Genomic DNA, 22,788 nt, shown 5'->3' with positions numbered 1-22,788 from the left:
TGATGATTTGATATTCAAATCGCAAAGGAGTAATTTGACACCGTTCGTTCAAAAATGTTACGAGTATTACTTTGGTTGCAAAGTAGGCGATCAAGACCTTAGTAATCTCCCCATATTTGTTGTCTGTCATGTTCCAGACGTTTCGCAGCATGGGCAAAAGGGTATCGTCACATGCCGTTTGCAGTCCCAATGTATGGAGGGAACCACAACAAATCACACCACAGATGGTTATTTTTGTATGGCGAATATTCAGAGTATAACAACAAAATTGAAACACACAGTAACATATCAAAATATACCGTCTGCCACAAGACCCGTGCCTCAAAGTAAAGAATTGTCTGTGCCCGAAACCCCTAGTAATCTGATGGTGAGTGATGAGTCTGATGGTGCAAATGATGCTCAGCAGGATAGTATTGCTGCAGATACACCATATGATGTAAGCAGGCATTCAAATGAATCGCATTTGTTGAGTCAGGCCGATTTTAATGACCTCGTACGAGATTTTAAATTCTCCAAGCAGCAATCTGAACTGTTAGCCTCCCGGTTAAAACGTTGACACCCTGAAACAAAGGTTTATTTTTTTCGCAATCGGGAACGTGCTTTTAAAGATTTCTTCTCTCTAGAAGATCGTATTGTGTTTTGTAATGACAAAATCCATTATGATGGAACTTTGCCATGACTTTAATACACACGACTGGTGCCTCTTCATAGACCTCCCACGCGTAAGTTTAAAAGCGGTTCTACTCCACAATGGTAACAAGTTACCCGAAGTTTCAGTGGTTCTAAAAGAAAAATATGAATCAATGAAACTAATTCTAGAGAAGATTAGATATGAGGACTTTCAGTGGAATACATGTGGCAATTTGAAAGTTGTCGCACTTGTACTAGGAATGTATGTTGGTTACACAAAGTTCTTGTCCTTCCTTTGCGAATGGGACAGTCGGGACAGGCAGAATCACTGTGTTAGGAAAGTATGGCCGAAACGAACTTCACTGACTCCAGAGGAAAAGAACGTCATGAATCTTCTTTTAGTTGATCTTCAAAAACTCTTTCTACCCTCTCTACACATAAAACTCGGTCTGATTAAGAACTTCGTCAAAAGCATGGACAAAACTGGCAGGGGTTTCCAATATCTAAGAACTAAATTTCCCAGAATAAGTGATGCTAAAATCAAAGAGAGTATTTTTGTAGGCCCTCAGATCAGGGAACTGTTCCGTGATGTGCAGTTAGTTGACAAACTTAATAAGCTCGAGAAAAATGCATGGCTGGCATTTAGAATAATACGCAAATATTTCTTGAGGACTCATAGGTCCGACAATTTCCGCGACGCTGTGTCCGATCCGCAACTGCCTATCAGGCACTGGGGTGCAACATGAACCTTAAAATTCATTTCTTGGACTGAGCTCCTCCGTGGCTAAGCGGTTAGCGTACGCGCCTTTGGCGTGGGAGACCCGGGTTCGATTCCCGGCGGGAGCTCATGTGGTTCGGATTCCACGTTAATCAGTAGGTCCACGTCTCATATAGCCTCGCTGCTGAAAGGGACGCTAAACTAAAATCAACTCAACTCATTTCTTGGACTCCCACATAGACTTCTTCCCCCAAACATTGGAGCTGTGAATGACGAGCATGGTGAGAGGTTTTATCATGCTATTGCGGAAATGGAGAAACGTCACCAGGGAAAATGGATGCCCTCCATGTAAGCTGATTATACCTGAACTTTGCAGAGGGATATTCCTGACGTCAAATACAGAAGAAAATCATATATTCAAACATTTTAAACGTAAGTTTTCAACATGTTTTCATTGGAAATGCACCTTCATGCATGCGCAAGTTACATGAACCGCAGTACACATTTCTTTCTCTTGTTTCATCAAAACTGTGGGTGACAGGAAAAACTAAAATCAGATCTGAAATCGCCACTGTCAATACTATTATATTCACCTATCAGAGTTCTTGAGACAGAGAAAAAACTTTTCAGTGTAATACATACCTGAATGCCAAATTGTGATACCAAAGCTGCAACAGACTATTTATATAACAAGTTGCTCCAAGATTCTTTAAACCAACAAAACCGTTAGCCTGTCTCCTTTCTAAATTTGGGTCCTCCATATTGTGCCAATTTTCGTCAGGCACATCGCCTAGCCAATTCTTCTCTCCTAATCCAGACAGACAGTGAGGATTGCCTTTACAATTCCGCCTGAAATAAAATCAAACGTCTGCCTTCATATACATTTCTTTAAGCTCCACTATCATATTTTCAACATCTAAATAACGAAAGTTCCCTTAAAAGAACTGAATCCACAGATTTTTTTAAATAAATATGTTATGAAAAAAAAGTTTAGCAATATTGTCATAACTGATCTCTCGCAACATTTACGTGCTTATGTAGTCAGTATAAATTTTACGTTAATAAAAACTAATAGAAACTTATGGAAAAATTTTTATATCTCCATACTACAGACTTCATAACACATTTCGTCAAGTGCTTATTACTTTATCTCCACCACGTGAAGTTCGCATGAACCCATTTAGCAATATTTATGCCACACAGATGTATAAGATGTAGTAATGTTCAAATAAAGCTTGAACACTCATCTTACCTTTAAAAATTTTGTATTTGCATCCGCAGTAGTATAGTTTGATAATATATACTATATATGTTATACTATAGTCTGATACTACACAGGATTTAAACTAAGTCTATACGCCTTCGTTAAAACACTACTTTGATACAAACCATAATTTATGAGAAAAAAAGGAAAGAAATATATTTATCTGAACATAACTGTAAAACTGTAAACTTAACATTTTAGATTGAAGTTTAAAAATTCATGAACTTCAAACTTTCATGTAGCTTACTCTCATCCTAGTGTATAGTCAAACGCAACTCAATATTTAAGCGCACACGAAACCTTTCTGTTTACAACTGCAAAGAAAATCAGAGGCACACAAGTAATGTTCTCGGCATTTTACACATTACTAACAAGTGTACACTTCGAGATAACAAAAATCGTTACATGCAGATAAGGAGTTATAGAAACTGTCGGCTTACTGAAGCACTGTTCAGTAGTTAGTGTGTCCGACGTGCGAGCTACAGATGGTAGAGGAATAATTACGAATGATCTCTGCAGTTCTCTTCACTAACTCACTCAATGCCGCACTCACAAAACCCCTCCACTAACTCCTGTCTTTAGCCAGTGGATCCATTTTCTATTTTATATTCCTATTTCTACAAGATCCATCTTAATATTGTCCTCCCATATGAGCCTGGTTCTTCCTAATTGTCTTTCTTCAATTGTTTCCAGTTAAAATTTTGTAAGATTTTCTAGTTTATTCCATTCTGGCTATATGACATGCCCACCTGAGCCACCTAAACTTAATGACCCTAGGAATGTTTGGTAAACGGTATAAATTATGCGACTCTTCATTATGAAGTTACCACCATTACCCATTCTCGTCCTTCTTAGGTCCGAATATTCGCCTCAGGATTTTATTCTCGAACACTTTCAGAATCGAGCTCAGGACCGCTCGCACTGAAGGGGAGAGCGTTGGCGACTACACTATGCGGAGCCACAGATTTACATCAGCATACGCCATAATCTGGTGAGTACTATTCAGATCTAGGACGTTTGCTATCTTTGATTTTTCTTATAACCTATTCCAGACCAAAATAGAGAACGTATCCGCTTGTTTTACACCATTTTCAACGTGAAAGCTCAAGTACAAACATTTTCTACTCAGATTTTACTTTGGGACTCATTTGAACACATCTTAATTAATCTAATTAGCTTTTTCGGTATTCTAAATTACGTAAGAATGTTATAAAATGCTCCCTCCTAACCGAGTTATAGGCAATAATTGATGTACTGGTTTATAGTATTTCCATTTATTTTCGAGAATTTGATGATTGGTAAATATTTGGTCGATAGTAGATCGATTCTGCCTAAATCCGCACTGATAATCTCCAATAATTTGATCGGCATATATGGTCAATCTTACTAACAGAGGATTTTATAGAATGCTGACAGAAGACAGATGCCTTGATAATTATTACGATCAGTTTTGTCGCCTTTCTTGTGAACTGGAACAATGATTGATTATTTCACTCTTCTGGCAATACCTCCTTGTTCCAGATGGAAAGAATGAGTTTGTGGATCTCGTTTGATAATTTTTCCCCTCTAGCTAAAATTTCGTCTACACAGGGAGATTTGTGTTTCTTTAATTTCTTTACAGCACTTTCTATTTCTGTTCGGTTTGAAAATATCATCTCGCCCTACCTTCGCATTGAAATCCCCTAATAGAATTTTCATATGAATCGCGGGAGTTGACCAAATACATGTTCTACTTCTTCGTAAAAACTACCCTTTACACTACCATCCTTATCTTCTGTTGGAGAAAAATATTGCACCACCGACCTTGAAGAGTAATAAAAGAACGTCTATCAATGACAAATTCAATTCGTTTATGTGTTGATACTATTTATCTGTGAACGAAAAACCTTGTTCCTAGTTGTGATTTTTGTTTCTTTCTCCATAAAAGAACGCAAAATTTCCGGACTGCACTGTTCTCTTTCCTTTCCATTTAACTTTCCTACCCGCTGCTGAACTCCTACTAGATCCATCCTATTTCTCTAACTCGCTCGGTACGAATTTTAACGCACTGGCTTTATAAAGACTTCTTATATTCCACGTTCCAAATCTCATGTCCATTTTTGTGCTGAGGTCGTGTCAAGTTATCAGTCCTGGACTGAAGCTTAGGAATCTTTCTAAAATAGTACCTTTTTTACAGGATAAGGCTGCTTGGCCTCACACCAAACTATTAAGATGGAGGACCACCCTTGGCGTCCGTCCGCAACTGCTTATTCAATATATTCGTAGCGAACCTCTATATCTAGAGGTCTTCTCGATCCGCGACCTGAGGATGAGCCATGCCGTGATAACAGGAACTCAGGTTTCTTCACGGATGAGCTTAATTTATTTTGCACAGTGATCTACATTTTGGATCTAAAGCATGCCATTCAAAAGCTAATTTCACCGCCTTTATGATGGCATTGTCAATGCTTCCCGGATGCTACTCGTTCTCATTCAGTTGATTTTGAGTTTAACGTCCCGTTCAGCAGCGAGGCTATGAGACGTGGACCTACTGATTAATGAGGAATCCGAACCACATGAGCTCCCGCCGGGAATCGAACCCGGGACTCCCACGCCAAAGACGCGTACGCTAACCGCTTAGCCACGGAGGAGTTCACGTTTTCATTCAGTTTACTCTACATATACATTAGACACACTGTTCTCAAATTTGTAACTGAATTTTCTTCCAAAACTAGCGAACGGAATTCGTTCTACGAAACAATGATACCCGTTCCCATCGTGCAGAGGCATCGAAGGATTTATAAGTAAAGTTAATATACTACGCGTCGACTAGTTTTCACTTCTAGTAGACCTAAATTTTCTTGAATATGTACAGAAACTGATCATCGGGACATATAGTCTTTTCCACATTAGTTAATGTTTCAGCACACTCAATTCTATCTACTTTTTATCATATGTATTTGCGGACTAAAATACGTAAGAACCTATTATGTAATAACTTTCTAGTGTTGTAATAGGAAGACAAGGTTTCTAGATGGAATTAAAATACTGTGCAGAAGAACTGGCAAACACACCAATGAAACAAAGCAATTAAATCGTGTTTATTTTAAGGAACATGATTTAATTGTTTTGTTTCATTACTGACGAAATTAAGACAAAAAAATTAAAGTTTAAATCCCATAGTTATGTCCTTTAGGCTAAAGGAGACGGAACGTTCTTCAACTGGGAACTGTACCTGGAACACGTGCGCCAAAAGCGCACTAAAATCGCTGCAAGCTACATCCATTTCCAATTTTAATTATCGATATAGGATACGAAGTTCTTCACAATGCTGTGATTTTGTAAATACATTTTTCCTCATAGTAGCATACTCGTAATTTAAATGTGAAATTAAGAAAATCGTTAAGTTTTCTATTTTAATCCCTATGTGACAAATGTGCTAGCACGAATTCAATGTTAACATTACTATTATCCAGGGTGGAAAGAAAACATTTTTGTTGATTTTTTTTATTTATTTATTTATTTAAACCAAATCTTGTTCCTCGTATAATACAAGTCGCGAACTGAAGAAAAAGCATTAAATTAGTATTAAATGCTAACTTAGAAATTAGTATTAAATGCTAATTATCCCATTTAAGTGAAAGTATTGGGGTTGAATTTTGAATTATCCCTAATCGTTAACTTATATCAATCCCAAACAATGTTTCTCAACCCTTTTAAACTATGGGTCTTTTTAAAGGTAAATTATAGACTTTCAGTCAAGCAACTACAGCATCATCCCTATTTATCCTAGGATCATGGTACATACATCACTCTCTTTAGAATAGAACAGCTTTTGAAACGGTAACATTCACATTTCCGTATCATGTCCCTGAAGCGGAAAATTTTGAGAGAAATCGATATTTTTTTTTTACTTTTTTTTAATGTTGATCCCATCTGGATTCCCCTGTGTTAACGCACAGATCTCAAAATCAACTGGGAAATACTATGGGGTGTACTAAATGTGTGTACAAAATTTCAAGCTTCTATCTTGAGTAGTAAGGATGAGGAAACTATTTAACAAAAAGTTAAGAACATTCCTACAATGCCCCAGATGACGCGGACGTAATATAAAAATTTCCTCAGACATCCCTATTTATCCTAGGATCATGATTTGTACATTATTCTCTTTAGAATAAAACAAATTTTCAAACGGTACCCTTCAAATGTCTCCATCATGTATCTGGGGCGGGTAAATCACGATAAAAGGAATTTTCTGTTAAAAATATCTTTCTTTTATACATTTTTACCTCTATGGACCCCTCCCCTGTTTTAAGGCAGAGACCTGAAACAAATCTTTAAAAAAATACTGAGGGGTGCACTGAGTAAATGTGCAAAATTTCAATTTTGTAGGTGCAAAAGTAAGCTCGCGAAAAATAATATACCCCAAATACCCCAGATTCCCGTATAAAACAGGATCTCAGATAACAGTTTCCTGAGACATCCCTATTTACCCTAGTACGTACATCATTTTCTTCAGAATAGAACAGCCTTTCAAACGGTACCATTTATATTTTCCATCTGAGGCGAGAAAATCACGAAAAAAGCTATCTTTTGTTTAAAAAAAAATCCTTTTTTAAAACATTTTTTCCCCTCTGGACCCCGCTGTTTCCACGCAGAGATCTGAAAACATCTGAAAATTATTAAGGGGTGCACTGAACGAGTGTGCAAAATTTCAGTCTTCTGAATGCAAAATTTAACCCGCCAAAAAATCATAACAAAAAATATCTTTTTAAATTTATAACGTTATCACACACTATGCCTCAATGCAGAAAGGCGTGAAAGCATACGTAACGTGTTCTAAAATGCCTCCAGTCTTGAAGAAAACGAAGTAAAAAGCCTTACTGGTACTTTTTTTAATCGAATAATGAAGATTCTACCCTATCACCTAAAAATAGGTGATATAATTTAAAAGGTTAAGCATTAAGGAAAAAGTACAGCAACGTTTATCAAAATGACATTTTTTGTCACAAAAGTTACTATTTGGCAGAGGTCTATTTTTAAAAGCTCAGAACTACATAAATTTGTGGCATGAAATACATAAATTTCGCCTAAAGTTATAAAATTAACTTTTTTTTTTTTTGAGAGAGGGAATAGGATTCCTCTAAATACGCCCTATTATCTGGGAACAAACAAACGAATACGCACAAAAAAGAACTTTCGTCTTAAATGCCGATGGTGATTTCCCCGTTGGAATAGTTAACGATTTTAAACCCCAAAACCAATGTTACGAAAAGAAGAAAGCAGGATTGCTCTGTTACCTGTTCAAAACGGGATTTTCCCTAATCATCTTCTGCATGACACTTATTTTCATACTACTGTACATTTGAGTCTCATTGTATTATGATTATAAACTTCCATAATCGAAATAACAGAACAGAAACGAGATTTTACTTATTTTCACTTTAAATTAATTTCTTTCGGAATTAGATTTAAATCAACAATTTTTATTTAAAAAAATCAAATGATTTAAATCTTGATATAAATCAGACTGATTTAAATCAATCCACCCTACTATTATCTATTCGGACAGTTTCTGAATATTTACCCAATTTTATCAAATCAACATATAAGTTCGACAGCAATAACTAACTTGATGTTTGAGGAGTAGACTGCAGGAACCACCACAGCACTGTATTGATATCTATTTAGAACTGTTCATTGATAATGAATCAATTTTAGCTATTGCCTTTGATATCTGACTATGTGACAATTTTAATAAGTCTTCTCGGGCTATCTTCCAGGTGAAGATATTGACATACGATGTTTCGAATGCAGACACTGCATTCATCTTCAGGGACTGTAATGAAGAGGGACAGAGAAAGAGAGACAGACAGACATATATATATAGTGACTATTTAGGGGTAGAACTATGAATGGGGCGTTGTGATTGGCTGAGGGAATGTTGGCTTCTGATTGGCTGAGGGATGCTGCCTCCTGATTGGCTGTTGTTTTGGATACAAGAAATGGCTTTGTTGAATGTCTGCTTTTGTTCCTGAAAAGCGTCGACAGATAGGGCTGAATAGAATCCATTGTGTCTATGAAATTTCTACTTTCCAATGACATAGGCTTCCTTTACCATTCTGTCCCAAAACTTGCTGGACTTGGCTACTATGTTGGTATTTGTGAAAATTTGATCCGGTATACTTAGATGTGATTTCAACTTAGCCAGCGATCAAGTCGAGTTATACTTACACTGAATTTTCTACATTTACAAAATGATATTCATTGTAATAAAGCTTTAAACAACAATCACGAAACTTACTTGCACGATTGGAACTTGCAATATTTGAACTTTACTCGATATGCAGTTTCTACATGTTCATCTGTAATGCATGATGGATCTACGGTGTCAGCCCATCCCCAGGCTTCTTTGTCAAACTGTTCCTTCCTCATTCCGTCTAAAGACTATGCACCTGTAATTACATAAAGACAGTAACAGAAAGATTAATTCAGGATATGAAGCTAAAGTGACTAGTGTTCAAATGAAAAAATAAAGATTATAAAAACGTACAATAATTTTCAATTAACTTACCACATATTATAGTATACTTTTCCTTTTTTCTTCTCAAATATACAAAGTCAGTGAGCATACTTCTGGAGGAATATCAATCTGTGAAAGTTAATATCTCTGTACATTAATTAATAGTTATTATAGGATAAATAAAGGAAACCACCATATTTTTCACACCATATCATCTATGAATTCCCCCTTCATCATTGGGGGCTGAGAGGGCAGCTTCATTTATCATTCATTTTATCACTCTTCTTATTTGTCTGTCCTCTCCGTTATGAATGTCGCTGCTGGACTCGCGGGTGGTTGGTGGGAGACTTGATAGAGGAAGGAATGGGGGTGTCTTCCTGTCAGAGATGGATGTGCACTATTCCGTCCTAGCTTTTGTGTAAGTTCATTTCTTTTTAATAAAGTTTTAAAACTTTTAAATCTATTTTTTTTAAATGTATAAAAATACAAAATATTTAAAAAAAATCAGCACTATTTTATTTGTTACTTGTTTTGTGTTTGTAAGTGTTGTACTTAATTAATTAATGTTTTTATCAAGATTTTTTTTCTATCATCATGATTTTTATTATCATCATCATCATCATCATATGTATGTTATTCTGCCACTATTGACAGGTCACTTGCCGCTATTGAAAAGCTTCCATGATACACGGTTTTCTGCTAACCTCTTCGTCTTCATGTACGATATTTCTATTTTGATATCATCAATCAATTGTAGCCTTCTTCAACCCTCCCTCTCTTTCCTGCCACCATACCCTCTAGCGTTCCTCATGATACAGTTCCTTCTTAGCCAATGACCCAACCAGTTTCTCTTCCTCTTCTCAATATCTAAAACTGTTCTTTTCTCCCCCACCATTTCCTACACCCTCTCATTTCTTTTCCGCTCGACCCAACTATTTCCCCCATTCTTCTCCACACACATATTTTGAAAGCTTACATTCGTTTTTCATCATTTTTGTGTAAGGTCTATATCTCTGCATACAGCACAATACTCCATACGAAGCATTTTGTATCTTTTTCTCAACTCTTTATTCAAGGTCTCACAAAACACTTTTCTTCCTTCTAAAGGCTTCTTTCGTCATTCCTATCCTCGCTTTTATTTCACGTTCGCACTTCATATCATTACTAATAATAATACCCATATATCGAAAACTAGACACCTGTTCTATTTTATCCCCTCTCATCGATTATTATTATTCTCGGGCATGTGTGTGTTTAATGTGTTCTGTCGACGGGGATGAAGGTTTAGTGCACTTCTCATTCTCCTTGACCACGTTCCCTTCACGCTAATTTTTCAGTGAGAGCGTGCCTACACAATTGCTAGAGAAGTAGTGTTAGTTCTCATGAACGCTTTGGTGTGATGTTGCGGCGACTGTGGTCGCCAGTTACTGATTTCCTTGATAGTGGGACGTTTGTTCTTAACAACGACAGTCCTACTCACTTCTCTTAGTTCTGGCACATACTCATGTACGACCCTTCTCTGTACAGTCCAGGGAACTTGCTGGTTCATTAAGCTGGAATATATCCAGATCTCTGTGGCCAGTGATCATTTCCCAATACTTACTACAGGTCTGCAACTGCTGCCTATCTGGATCATAGTAAACGCTCCAATTTCAGGAGTAGAGTGAATTTAATCCTCCTGCTGGTCTCTCTATGGCTAATTGTGTAAGCCTAGTTGACAAGAACGTAAGATATGCTGCACGAGGTTCCATTCCAGAATGCGGAGGGAACAGTCTACGATAGCGAAGACATCCATGAGGATATCGTTGCTCGTCGCCACGCTCTAGCCAATTTTAATCAGCATTCAATGCATGCTCGTGCCCATTGACTTATTAAGTTACAGAAGCGCCAAAGCTGCAACGATTACATATAGTCCCTCAATGGTCGGACATCTAAGTATTACGCTTGGTGTGCCTGCTCTACAATAAGTGGAGTTCTCGGGACTAACCCCACAGATACAGCCAATGTTTTTGGCCAACAATTTTCTCATATCTCTGAATCTGCACCCTTTTCTGAGAAGTTTAATCATTTTCGCACTCGTATCGAGCGGAACTTGTTAGATTTTCGTGGCTCTAATATTGAGAATTATAACGTTTCATTCACAACTTTCAAGTTCGACTCTGCCTTACGTGCGTCACCAGGGATTCACGTGACCTATTTTCCTTGAACGTTATTTTAAGGTGCACGTGGCTTCTTATCTCACAAGCAAGGGGCGCGATATCGAGACTCGAATTGCGCAATAAGAGTTACATATACTGAAAGAGCATCAGGTAGTTAGTAAGTTACCAAATTATTAGCTGCAGTCCGCCAGTAGGGAAAAAGTTATGGGACTGTAAAGTTCAGAGCCTGGCGTACGAAAACCACACAAAACTTAGCATTTGGCTTGTTCCTCTTTGTATTGAGAAGAGATAATGAACTCTAACGTATTCCCATCACAGAACATGATGTTTGACATAAGAAAATCTGTATGGGAAGAATTGTCAGTGTTGCCATCCATAGAAATTACAGTGTTGCCAGAATAAGAATACCTCGAAAAGCTTGCAAGCAAATAGTACGTGATCGGGACTTGCGTTACACAATACGGGTTATAAAGTATATTCTGAAAGAGCATCAAGCATGAAGTGACCACGTTATTAGCTACAGTCCGCCAGTAGGGCAAAATTATGGGGCTGCAAAATGAACATGAGAGACTATGGCAAACAGAAGAATAACCTGTTTGTGTGTGCAATAGCAAATGGCATTATTTTGGGAAAGGGAGATAGCTATGTAAATGACAGAGTTAAGCCACACAATTGATATGAGGAGCAGTAAGTATCGAGTGATCCAATCAAAAACAGTTAGTACAATATGCGCATCGGACGATAGCCATCCACGCGCAGTGATAACACATTTCTGTGGTAGGGGAGTCAAAACTACTGAATTGGTGTCTGGAATGCTTCCGGAGCGATGTCCAGGTATCCCGCTTTATAGAAAGCAAAGCGAATCATGTTGCGGCGCAGGGGAGCGCAGAATTGGTACAGCGTGAACTGCTGGAGACGCAGGAAATTGTCACGGTGCCAGATGTTCGTTTCCTGCGATAAGACAATTGTGTCAGTGACGAACTTGACAAAGTTCTTGTAAGGACGGAAAAAAGTACACGTCCAAGGGCTGCACCAGGCCTGTACATCCAGTCGGGATCAATCGCTGCAAACCAAGCTTTTCGCGGTATTCTTATTCGGGCAACGCTGTTATTTCTATGGATGGCAACACTGGCAATGCTTCTCATACAGATTTTCTTATGTCAAACATCATGTTCTGTGATGGGAATACGTTAGAGTTCATTATCTCTTCTCAATACAAAGAGGAACAAACCAAATGCTAAGTTTTCTGTGGTTTTCGTACGCCAGGCTCTGAACTTTACAGTCCCATAACTTTTTCCCTACTGGCGGACTGCAGCTAATAATTTGGTAACTTACTAACTACCTGATGCTCTTTCAGTATATGTAACTCTTATTGCGCAATTCGAGTCTCGATATCGCGCCCCTTGCTTGTCAGAGCGATTCCTGCACGAAAATGGTGTCCCACAAGGCAGTATTCTTAGTATCACAATGTTTGTTGTTGAAGTCAACAATATTCTATCTCAGATTTAAGCTCCTGTATCTGCTCTGCTGTACGTTAATGATCTAGTACTTCACTTGCACTTCAGATACCTTCGTAGTTATTACTCATGTTAACACAAAAGAACTGCTTCGATCAAAACTATTCGACTCTTCCCAATTTGGAATATATTATCTTTCTTGAGTTAACTTTATATTGTGGCTACACGAATAACTTACTTCCATCCTTTGATATCCATCATGATTTTACTTAGGGTGAAGCATCATCATTTGCCAAGCCAACTTATAAGTATATCCCATGATAAAACGAACACTACTCTAAATCAATCACAGTATATACTAAAAGCTCTAAAACAATACGTTGTCCGATAATTTTACCCCAATGTCCATCCCCCGTCAGACCAAAAGAAATACTATTTTGTTTTTTTAAGCAATCCTATCTTTCGAGAGGTTTCTTTCTTCTAGTTCATCTTCAGAACAATGCTCGCTTCTTACTATTTGTTTCATCATCATCTGCGTTCTGGACGCTACCATCCTCTGTATTTTGTGGCTTAACACCTGCGGCTATTCCACATCCATTCTCATATCTGCTCTTTCCGAATTTTGCAAATTCCGGCACCCTAGCACTGTCCCTCTTTGTTTCATTCGTACTGACAAACTTTCCTTTATTGAATCTTATCTGGTGTCGGTGAGATATAATCTCACCTTTTAGTGTCACCTCAAACAGATTAGTAGGAATTGTCCTTACGAGAAAACCTTGAATGAATTTTGGTACTGCAAATTGATGATTTCAGAGTCATACCATCTGACCTGATCTTAGTTGACTGGTTCTATCTGATTTCACTGACGTCCTCATTAAACGCAAAACTGTGCGCAAAAAAATTCAATCTTCCGCCAGGTGTAATGTGAATTGTAACACCATCGGGGGCAGCTAATCTGCATGATTAACATTAATATTTGATAATTTTACTGCAACAGATTGAACAGGGATCCCACTTATTTGGCAGCACGAATTCTCTGACTTTCCCTGGCCACGATTTACAAAAATTCCAAGTATATATATAACGTTAAAAAAAAAGCAACTATATTTTTCCCCGCCAGAGGGTTTCTCATCTGCTATGTATGTGTATGTGTACAGGGTGTTTCAAAACAAGACCGACAATGCTTGGAAGGTGAATTCTGACACCAAGATAAGAAAAAAAGTATAGACCAACTTGGGTGCACGAGTGCTTCCTTTCGAAGCTATAGGCTGCCGAAAACATGAAAAAATGAACTTTAAAGGTTCATAGCTCCAAAACTATTGGACCTAAAGTAGGCGGGTCAAGACTTCACTTACGAACTAATATGTGCCCTATCCGAAAATCCATGTTTCAGAACCCTGCGATACTCACGCAACAATTTTTATAGAGGGAGTTTGGCTACGGGCATGTAATTTGAAGTACTCACAAACTACCTCTGTGAAAATTGTTGTTGATGTACCGCAGGATTCGGAAACATGGATTTTCGGATAGGGCACATATTAGTTCGTAAGTAAAGTCTGGATCCGACTACTTTAGGTCCAATAATTTTGGAGCTATGAACCTTTAAAGTTCATTCTTTCATAATTTCAGTACCATATAACTAAGAAAGGAAGCATTTGTGCAACCAAATTGGTCTATACTTTTCGTCTTATTTTGGTGTCAGGAATCACCTCCCGAACGTTGTCGGTTATTTTGAAACACCTTCTATTAGTGTTGTAAAAAAAAAAAAAACGTTTTTTTCTGTGAAGTTTTTTTAATAAAAAACATCGTTCTTTTTCATGCTTTTTTCAAATGTCTGTTTTTTTTTTTTCTGGCAACTATTATTTATTGATTTATGTTGCTGATTATTGAAATAATCAACAGAAGTTGAGTCGAAACCCTCGTAACTTACAAATCGTTTGTTTCTTTGTACCTATACGGGCAAAATTGTGTGATTATTCCTTTCGGACCCAGGTCATTTTTGTCGTTTTCCTACATTTTAAGTTAGTGACTTATTGCTCAAAAACCATTTATTCGATTGGTATGGTTAAGGTCTTGTTTCTTTAGAAAATGGATGTGGCTATTTTTTGTTGCATTGCAGTGTTGCCAACGGGTGGGAAATTATTGAGGTAAATGTAGGGGTGAAAATTTACAAAAGAATCCCTAACCGAATTTCAAAACTTTTGTATCTAGCACCACTGCTACCATATGGATTCAAGTCACCTAAAAAATATCTTTGGTGTGTTTACAAGGTACAGCGAAATCCTGAAGTCGCTGGCTTCCATTCAAAGAGGGAAAGAAAAAATTCTCTGTCATCATATACATGAAATTTTGACACTTTTTGCTTACGCCTCAGAAGCAAAAATCAGCAGATATGCCGGGGCTACATCTTCTCTAATTATCTTATTGAAACATTTTATAGTGCGTTCTGTAGGCCAAACAGGAAGCTTTCAGATAGTGGTACGTTTGTTTCAATGTAGCCAGCAAGAGGGAAATAACAGAGGGGGAAATGGAAATTTTGCGAATTTTTCACCTTAAATTTTGGGAATTAATTGTTTTGGCTGGAAACACTGCCATCAGACAGACAAAAACTATTTGGAAATAAACCATGGTACCAAGAATATATCCTACAAGAATCTTGGCGATATCTAACAAAGCATAAAATTAAATTATATTATATTATATATATATATATATATATATATATATATATATATATATATATATATATATATATACTTTTCTACCTCAGAAATTCACAATTTCTTACCATTTACAGAACATGGTTTATTATAAACCTCAACTGTACTTCCCTTAATTATTCTAGTGAAACTTTTTATGGTGCGCTGTGTAGGTTAAGGACAAGGCTTTTAGACACTGATACGTTTGTCCGAATGTAGCTAACAAGAGCGAAATAGAAACAAAAAAGGAAATTTTTCCAAAATTTCTCCCTAAAATCTGGAACTAAAATTTTCTGTAGCTGGCAACACTGTTACCAGACAGACGCAAACTATCTTAAATTAAACATAGGTACACCACTAATATATACTACAAATATCATGGCGATATTTAATGAACAAAGCTTCTAATTACCAAAAATATATTACAGTAAACAGAAAAGTAGGAAAAAACTAGAAAAATCAAGGGTTAGAACCTAAATATGAATTTTTCGTGCGCCTTCTAATTACCCCATTGTAACGATCTGTACCAGCGTTTGTTTAGTAAGAACAAATGTTCGACTGGCGTAAGTTGACTTGCACTCGAACGTATAGGTATGGATTTATAAACAAAAATTTCGATTTTTGTGCCCAAATTTAGGGAATTTTAATTTTCCTAATTGGCAACACTGCGCGCAGGCCCGTCCAATTGATGTCAACAGTTAGGTAACCATCCGAGGTATCTACCTGGCAAGTCTTAAGGAGGTCTCTCTACAGCGAAGGAAGCTAGAGTGGAAAAAGAAGTAAAGGAAATTCGAAAATTTTTGACAGGTGAAATTTGAGAAGGAAATTCGACAGTCAGAAGAAAAAGAAATTAATATGATTAACTATGGTCCAACCATATTTGGCAAAAATAATATCCTGATATCTTAATTAGTGTTCACATTGAAGCGGATTAAAAAACTGACACACCCATGTTTGCCACTTTGGCCACCTGGCTCCGAAAGGGTTACGAGTGCACATTTGATTACTTTTCTTTTTGTTTGTTTACTAACCCGTGTTGTTGTAGTAGTTATAGTCTCGACTAATAATAATATCGTTGTTCTAAACAGTAACTTTGTAAAGAAAATTTTCTCTCCTTTTTACATCTTAGTTCCAACACTGTTGTGAGAAATGCAGGGTGTTTCAAAATGAATATCGGGGTTTTAAGTCTTCGTAGTACTTATTACATTTTTACGTACAATTATAAACAATACATCAAGTAAAAGAGCACCTCAAACAGTCTTTGCTACAAGTGTTCGATGTGAGATTCATTCGTCACACGACACACATTCAATTTAGGGGAGTCTCGTTTCAACTGTAACATCTCCTGAGGATTTGCTGACTGCCAGATCCGAACATTATGAGTGTTCACATTAGCTCTTAGGCGAAATCGATTTATCACTGAAGACGACACGATCCAGAAAACCTTCATTGTTATGCAGCAATATTTCAGTTGCGAAATTGGCACGTAAACCGTAGTCCGTAGGCTTTAGATGTGTAGCAACTGCAAATGATAAGGATGTAGTTGGAAGCGTCTCCTTAATATTCTTCACACAGACGGCTGCACTGTAACTACAGATTCAGTTTTTATCAAAACACAAAAAGCTTTCTGCTTTCTAGTCTCCATCTTTGCTACTTGCTCTTTCTAACGGCAAACAGAAGAAACAATGCATGTGCATGCGAGCGTACAGAACTGTTTGAGTTGCTCTTTCATTTGATATAATATTTATAATTGAAGTTAATTGTAATAGATACTACAAGTTTCAAAACCCTAATATTAATTTTGAAACACCCTGCATTACTTCAAATTGTGTCATTCTATATTCATGTCTTCTATATACATATCATCAGGGCCGGCCCTAGGCAAATTGTCGCCCCGTGCAATGACATAATTTGCTGCCTCCCCCTTTCTCCAAAAAGAACAAATCTTAAGTCATGATTTTAAGTATGCTACTCCAGCATGAACACTGAGGGTAAGTGCAGTCGCACTCAGAAAGGCTTAAATACTAACTAAAAATACAATCTCGTTGTGTCTGTTGTTTTCTTTAAATATGTTAGTGAAAGATAAAGCAAGTACACCTGCAGATGAAAGATGGTAATCCTTTTTATAGAATTCGATATCAAGCTTCAATCGCAATGTATCAGTTTGCAATTCCAGTGCAACTTGCTCTTTTATCTTTATTTCTTGATTTTTCTTTTGCATCTATTAACATTTTATTAAAACTTGCTTCTATCTTCAATGATAAGGAACTTGTTTGTGACAAAAACAAGACTAGTTGTCATATCAAAACTGTGATAACTAACTAAATGAAACAGATATTCGCTACTATTCGAGAATTGAATTCTTGCATTTGACAACAATCAAGCAATTTGTGCTCGGATTTATTTGACCATTTGCTTTAGCATTGTCCATGTGACAAACTAATTGCGACCTAAATATAATTTATGAAAGTAGTATTCAAATAGGTCAGCTTAGTAAATGTAACTATCATCATGAAGTCTGTTTCCAACAAGATATATTTAATTTAAATAAGATACATATGGCAGATTTTGCCGGAAGCTCCAAACTTGCCGCTCCATGCAAATGCACGTGTTGCACATATGGTAGAGCCGGCTCTGCATATCATATATATCTAGTCGACTTATTATTTATATATGACATTTAAAAAAAATACTAGTAGGGAAATTAGTATTATAGTACGGAAAGTATACGGTCGTTGGCTTCCCGCGAAAAGTTGTAGGACGTTTATAGGGAGTGGCCAGCTTCTTTACTCGTGGGTCGCTGAGCGCAGTAGACGGTTGGTGGTGATGGCTACCCTCTTACCACATCCCCCGTGACGAGCAGGTCCAAGCGCGGGAAGCTAACGACGTTATAGCTTCTGGACTATAGTTTTACCTTTAGACAATTTATTTGAATTTTATACTGTTCGTGACATTATTTTCGTACTTAATAAAGGCCTGCTTTTCCGAAAAAACAAAATTTAATTTCTACTTTTATTTCTTAGTTGATATTGATGAAAACTGCTGAAACCCGAATTGTTAGTAGGTATGCTATTCATATAAATTGTAAAACATTTGTAGCGTATCAGTATCTAGCGTTTAATTTATGTTGCATTTTACGGTTGTTACACGTACATAAAAATATTTCATACTTAAATATACGTAAGATGCATTACAAATGACTAAAAAAAAAAAAAAAAAAAAAAAACGAAATTTAGAAAAGAAACGAGAGGCAATGTTTTTTTTCTAAAAAAAACGTACATTTCTGAAAAAATACGAACTTTTTTTTTTCTATTTACAACACTACCCTGTATAATGAATGTGTAGGTAGAAAACTTCCCTACCTACACACCTATAAAATACCTTCTACCAAACAGGTGGGTAAGGTAAAAACAGAAATGAATTCTGAGAAGTAAAACTCCAAACTTAAAATTCCCTTAAAATTTTATGGTATTCAGTGATTTCCAGGTAGCTGGGAACACTGCTGAAAGGCTACTAACACAATTAAATGTAGGCCTATTTAAATTATACATTAGAAATTAGACATAAAAGCAGAAATCCCGTTAATCTTCACCAGCTTGTAAAACGCACGTTAGATTAGGTTAGTTTAGGTTTTGTTCGGTTCATCATGACACATTAACCGCGACAGGACTTAATGGAATTTAACTCTTAACCCAATCTGAAGAATAAAACATCCGTTAGAATCTTTTTTGTCTTCTTCTTTCTTCAAAATTGGTCTTTCATAATCGTTACCAACCTCAAGCAATTTTCATTTTCTTCACGACAGAAATAATTTCAGGAAAAAAAGGTATATTTCTAGTACTCTTTCAGTTTATTAGAAGTGAAATTAGCAAATATTAATGTTGCTAATTTAGTTGCGTCGGACAGTGTAAAAAAATTTTTGCTCACAAGCCATATCACTAAACAAAATGTTTAGCACACGTTCAGACCTCTCAATTAGTTTCACACAAAAGGCTTGACACAGAGCAAGCTCTGGTGCTCAAGATTATGGTATATCAGTTCAAAGAAAAACACTGAAAACTGACACGATCGGGCGCAAATAATATTTAAGCTTACAAACTCACTTCTGCAGACTACATTGCGCTAGGAGAAACAAAAACGGAAGCTTCAGTGGAATCAGTGCCATTCCCAGAAAAATTGTAAGTTTGGCAAATAAAAATGTTTACTCTTCATTCCACAGATTATATGCGCCTGACGGAGATTAAAGGTTTCGTCTTTTTTTTTTTTTTTTTTTTTTTTTTGAAACAACATTGAAAATATTGTCTACATAAATGTGAAAGCAGTGGATTTTGCGAAATATCTGCTCTTTAATACCCAAATGAAGTGAGTCACACACTTAATTAAAACAAACTTTAAGAGGTATTATTTAGTTAATTCTTAAAATCACTTCCTGGTGATTCTGGCTAACTTTATAGTGATTACAATTCGATATATTTTTAATCGTGATGAGTATAAATACACTGTCGACGTACGTCATAAAAACTACAATGCATAAACCATGAAGCAACTTGTGCTGGGTGGCCACTAAAAAGTACGAATGGTATCTAACTGAGTCGGAGCACGAACGCAGTTGGGAGGCTCGAGAGACACCGAGTGGGTGCGCCCGTAGAAAGCAGGCGCGTCGGCGACTATGAGTATTCGCATAAACGAGGTCGTTTATAATGGCTCGCTAGAAGTCAGAGTACCAGCTTCGGGCCCGTCGATAATTTTATGGGATATACTAAATACCATTGTATTAAAATGCGTTCATGGCAAAAAGCAAAATGTAATCTTTCGAAGGGTTATTGCTGTACAAACTAGACTTTTTATCCGAAGTTCGTCGTCCGCCTGGTTTTCGACAAATAGCATAATAACAGCTACGAAAATTTAAAAATCATCAATTTGCAGGACCGCTTTAAAAGGGTGTAATAAAGTAGGGTAGGGTCAGGTTAGCTTAGGGATTAAAAGTTTGGACACTTAAAATTAACAGTGGGTAATTCCTCGTCGCTTCGTAAGGATACCAACTGGAGCGTCTCTGTACACCTGCAGCCATGTTGAGAATACAATATGCTCGTTACTTTCTCATGATCCAACCATGTGGTAATCTTGCACAAAGTAGTTCCCTCCACTTGCCAAATAGTCCCATATTTATAACTGCTTGTAAAGAAAAATAAACACGACTTCCGGTCTCCTTGCATATTATCAAGGAGACACAAACGAGCAAATTATCCATTTCTTCCCAGTAAATTTTCAAAATTTTGCTAGAAACGGACGACCAACTTTGGAATGGCTAATTTTACAAACTCCGCTCTAGTAGGATACTTACGCAAACACAAACAATGGCACTACATTTAAAAATGAGAACAAACAAGTCGTATTAGAAAATGTTGGAAGAAAAAAACACACACACACACATAAAAAGACAACTTCCGTTAACCCCTGCCAATGTTTCAACATTACAATAATGATTTATAAATACGTTACGTTACGTTAGGTTAGATTTGATTTAGTTTCGTCTACTTACTTAATACACTGGTTTGGCGCGGCGGGGCTTACCGTATCAGATGTTAACTCAAAAGAATCTTCCATTAGGCTATATGCATCTCACTTCACTAACGCGCCTGCTCCCTACGAACGGACCCCTACGCTATAATGTTGACCTGCATGTTTCGCCACGCCCTGCACCTGATTAAATGCAACCTTAGTTAGTAGAAATCACCTAGCACAGATTAGTGGAAATTAGCACAATGGTGCCGGGCATGCTTTATCTGTAAAGATACAATACTGCAATCTGTCGCAAAATACTTTTAAATCACCGCTACTTTCCGTGTCTCCGTAAGGACAACAATTAGTGTAATGTAAATTGGTGGTTAAGAGTTTAGCGTCCTTTTTCAGCACTGAGGCTATACGAGACGTGGACCTACAGTTTTAAGGTGAAATCTGAACGCGTTCAAATTTCAAGGCTCACTGGGATTCGAAGCCGGGATCTCATGCACCAAAGTCGCGCGCTATAGTAACCAGACCCCCAGGGAGGGCTGGCTGCATGTAATGTGACGATAAACAAGGTAATCTGAAGATAAACAAATTACGTAAGCTTAAAATCGATTATCGGAATCTAGTTTAATGTTTCTTATTTCTCCTTCCGTAATATCCCGCCATATGAATACCAATACGCAAGTAAAACCGAAATACGCAAGTAAAGATTAAGATTATAAGAATTTTTAGAGCCTAATTCTACTATAGTAGCTACATATTTGCATGAAGTTTGAAAGTAGCTTTATTCTTTTCTAATCAAACACTCAATTAAACCAAAAACAATATTCTACATTCCTCAACCATATGAATTGTACTAGTACTTTTCTTTATCATAACATTCCATTACAAATTCCTCCATTTTTATTTCGTTAACTGTACTAAGAAACGAAACACCTAGAAAGATTTTGCACTTCTACCCAGAAAATTACAGAGTTCTTTAATTTGCATATAGTTGTTACTCGACAATAAAGTGCAAGGAACCATAATTTCACTACGCGCGATAAATGCACTTACACATGAAACATGAAGGAACATTGCTTTAATATTTTCATTGTGAAACTTACCATTTCCATCAAAATCTGTATATCCCAAATATAATTCAAAAATATTTTACATGAGAGATATGAAAAACGTGTTTACATATAAAATTTAAAAATTTCACATGCAACATACCTATAGTTTCAAATAAAAACTCCTTTCAAATCCATCAAAACACAGCATCCAAATACCAACAACAATCGTCTGTATGCTTACACCCAAAAACAGTTCTAAAATGATTTACTGACACTTAGCTTGGTTTAGTAATTTGTTTAAAATATATTTCTTAGTACGTATATCTTCTAAACCAAACTCAAAAACACTGTACGCGGAAGTGTACGCGTGAAGTGTAGAACTTAAGTCGTTTCACATCTAACACTTAATATATACTATGTGTTTACTCAGTATTGTTTTAATTTTTTTAATACTCATCGAATTTAAAATTTAAATCAAGTGAAACTGGGTTAGTAATCCTGTCTTTCTTTAATATTTGCGTACATATAAATATAATAACAAGATTTTATATAGCCTAGTAAATCCCGCCATACATTTGATTTGAAACAGGGTCATCCCGTAAATAACATCTTTGTAAAAGGTAATTTATCGTATGATAGAACATTTCATAAAAAGGGTGAGTTGTGGTAGCGAAACATTTCAGGTTAATAGCACGCATCCGGTTTAATTTGAAAGCGAAACTATCTGTAGCCAGCGTATTTCTATTACTATAAACACTAATTGAAATGTCCATTCTTCGCACAGAGAGGATAA

The 22,788-nt window shown here is 36.7% G+C and overlaps 1 protein-coding gene across 2 annotated transcripts in view; it reads right to left on the bottom strand.

Moving 5' to 3' along the window:
• The window catches only part of LOC145671207 (ubiquitin carboxyl-terminal hydrolase 48-like), a 727,624-nt gene extending 705,229 nt beyond the window's left edge, over positions 1–22,395 (bottom strand). Inside the window, exons 1-3 of one of the 2 annotated variants that reach the window (XM_081740067.1) lie at positions 22,156–22,395; positions 8,896–9,046; positions 1,991–2,197 (exon numbers count right to left, since the gene is read on the bottom strand). In XM_081740067.1, coding sequence (XP_081596193.1) covers positions 1,991–2,197; positions 8,896–9,026 — 338 coding nt within the window. In that variant the 5' untranslated portion in view covers positions 9,027–9,046; positions 22,156–22,395. The remainder of the gene's footprint in view (positions 1–1,990; positions 2,198–8,895; positions 9,047–22,155) is intronic. The other variant, XM_081740066.1, reaches the window with a different exon arrangement.
• Between the last annotated feature and the right edge of the window lie 393 nt (positions 22,396–22,788).

This window comes from Thermobia domestica, chromosome 15, assembly GCF_964235325.1.
Source record: "Thermobia domestica chromosome 15, izTheDome1.hap1.1, whole genome shotgun sequence".
Classification (NCBI taxonomy): Eukaryota; Metazoa; Arthropoda; class Insecta; order Zygentoma; family Lepismatidae; genus Thermobia; species Thermobia domestica.
The sequence above is the reverse complement of the archived record's forward strand: the minus strand, read 5'-3'. Positions and strand labels throughout refer to the sequence as shown.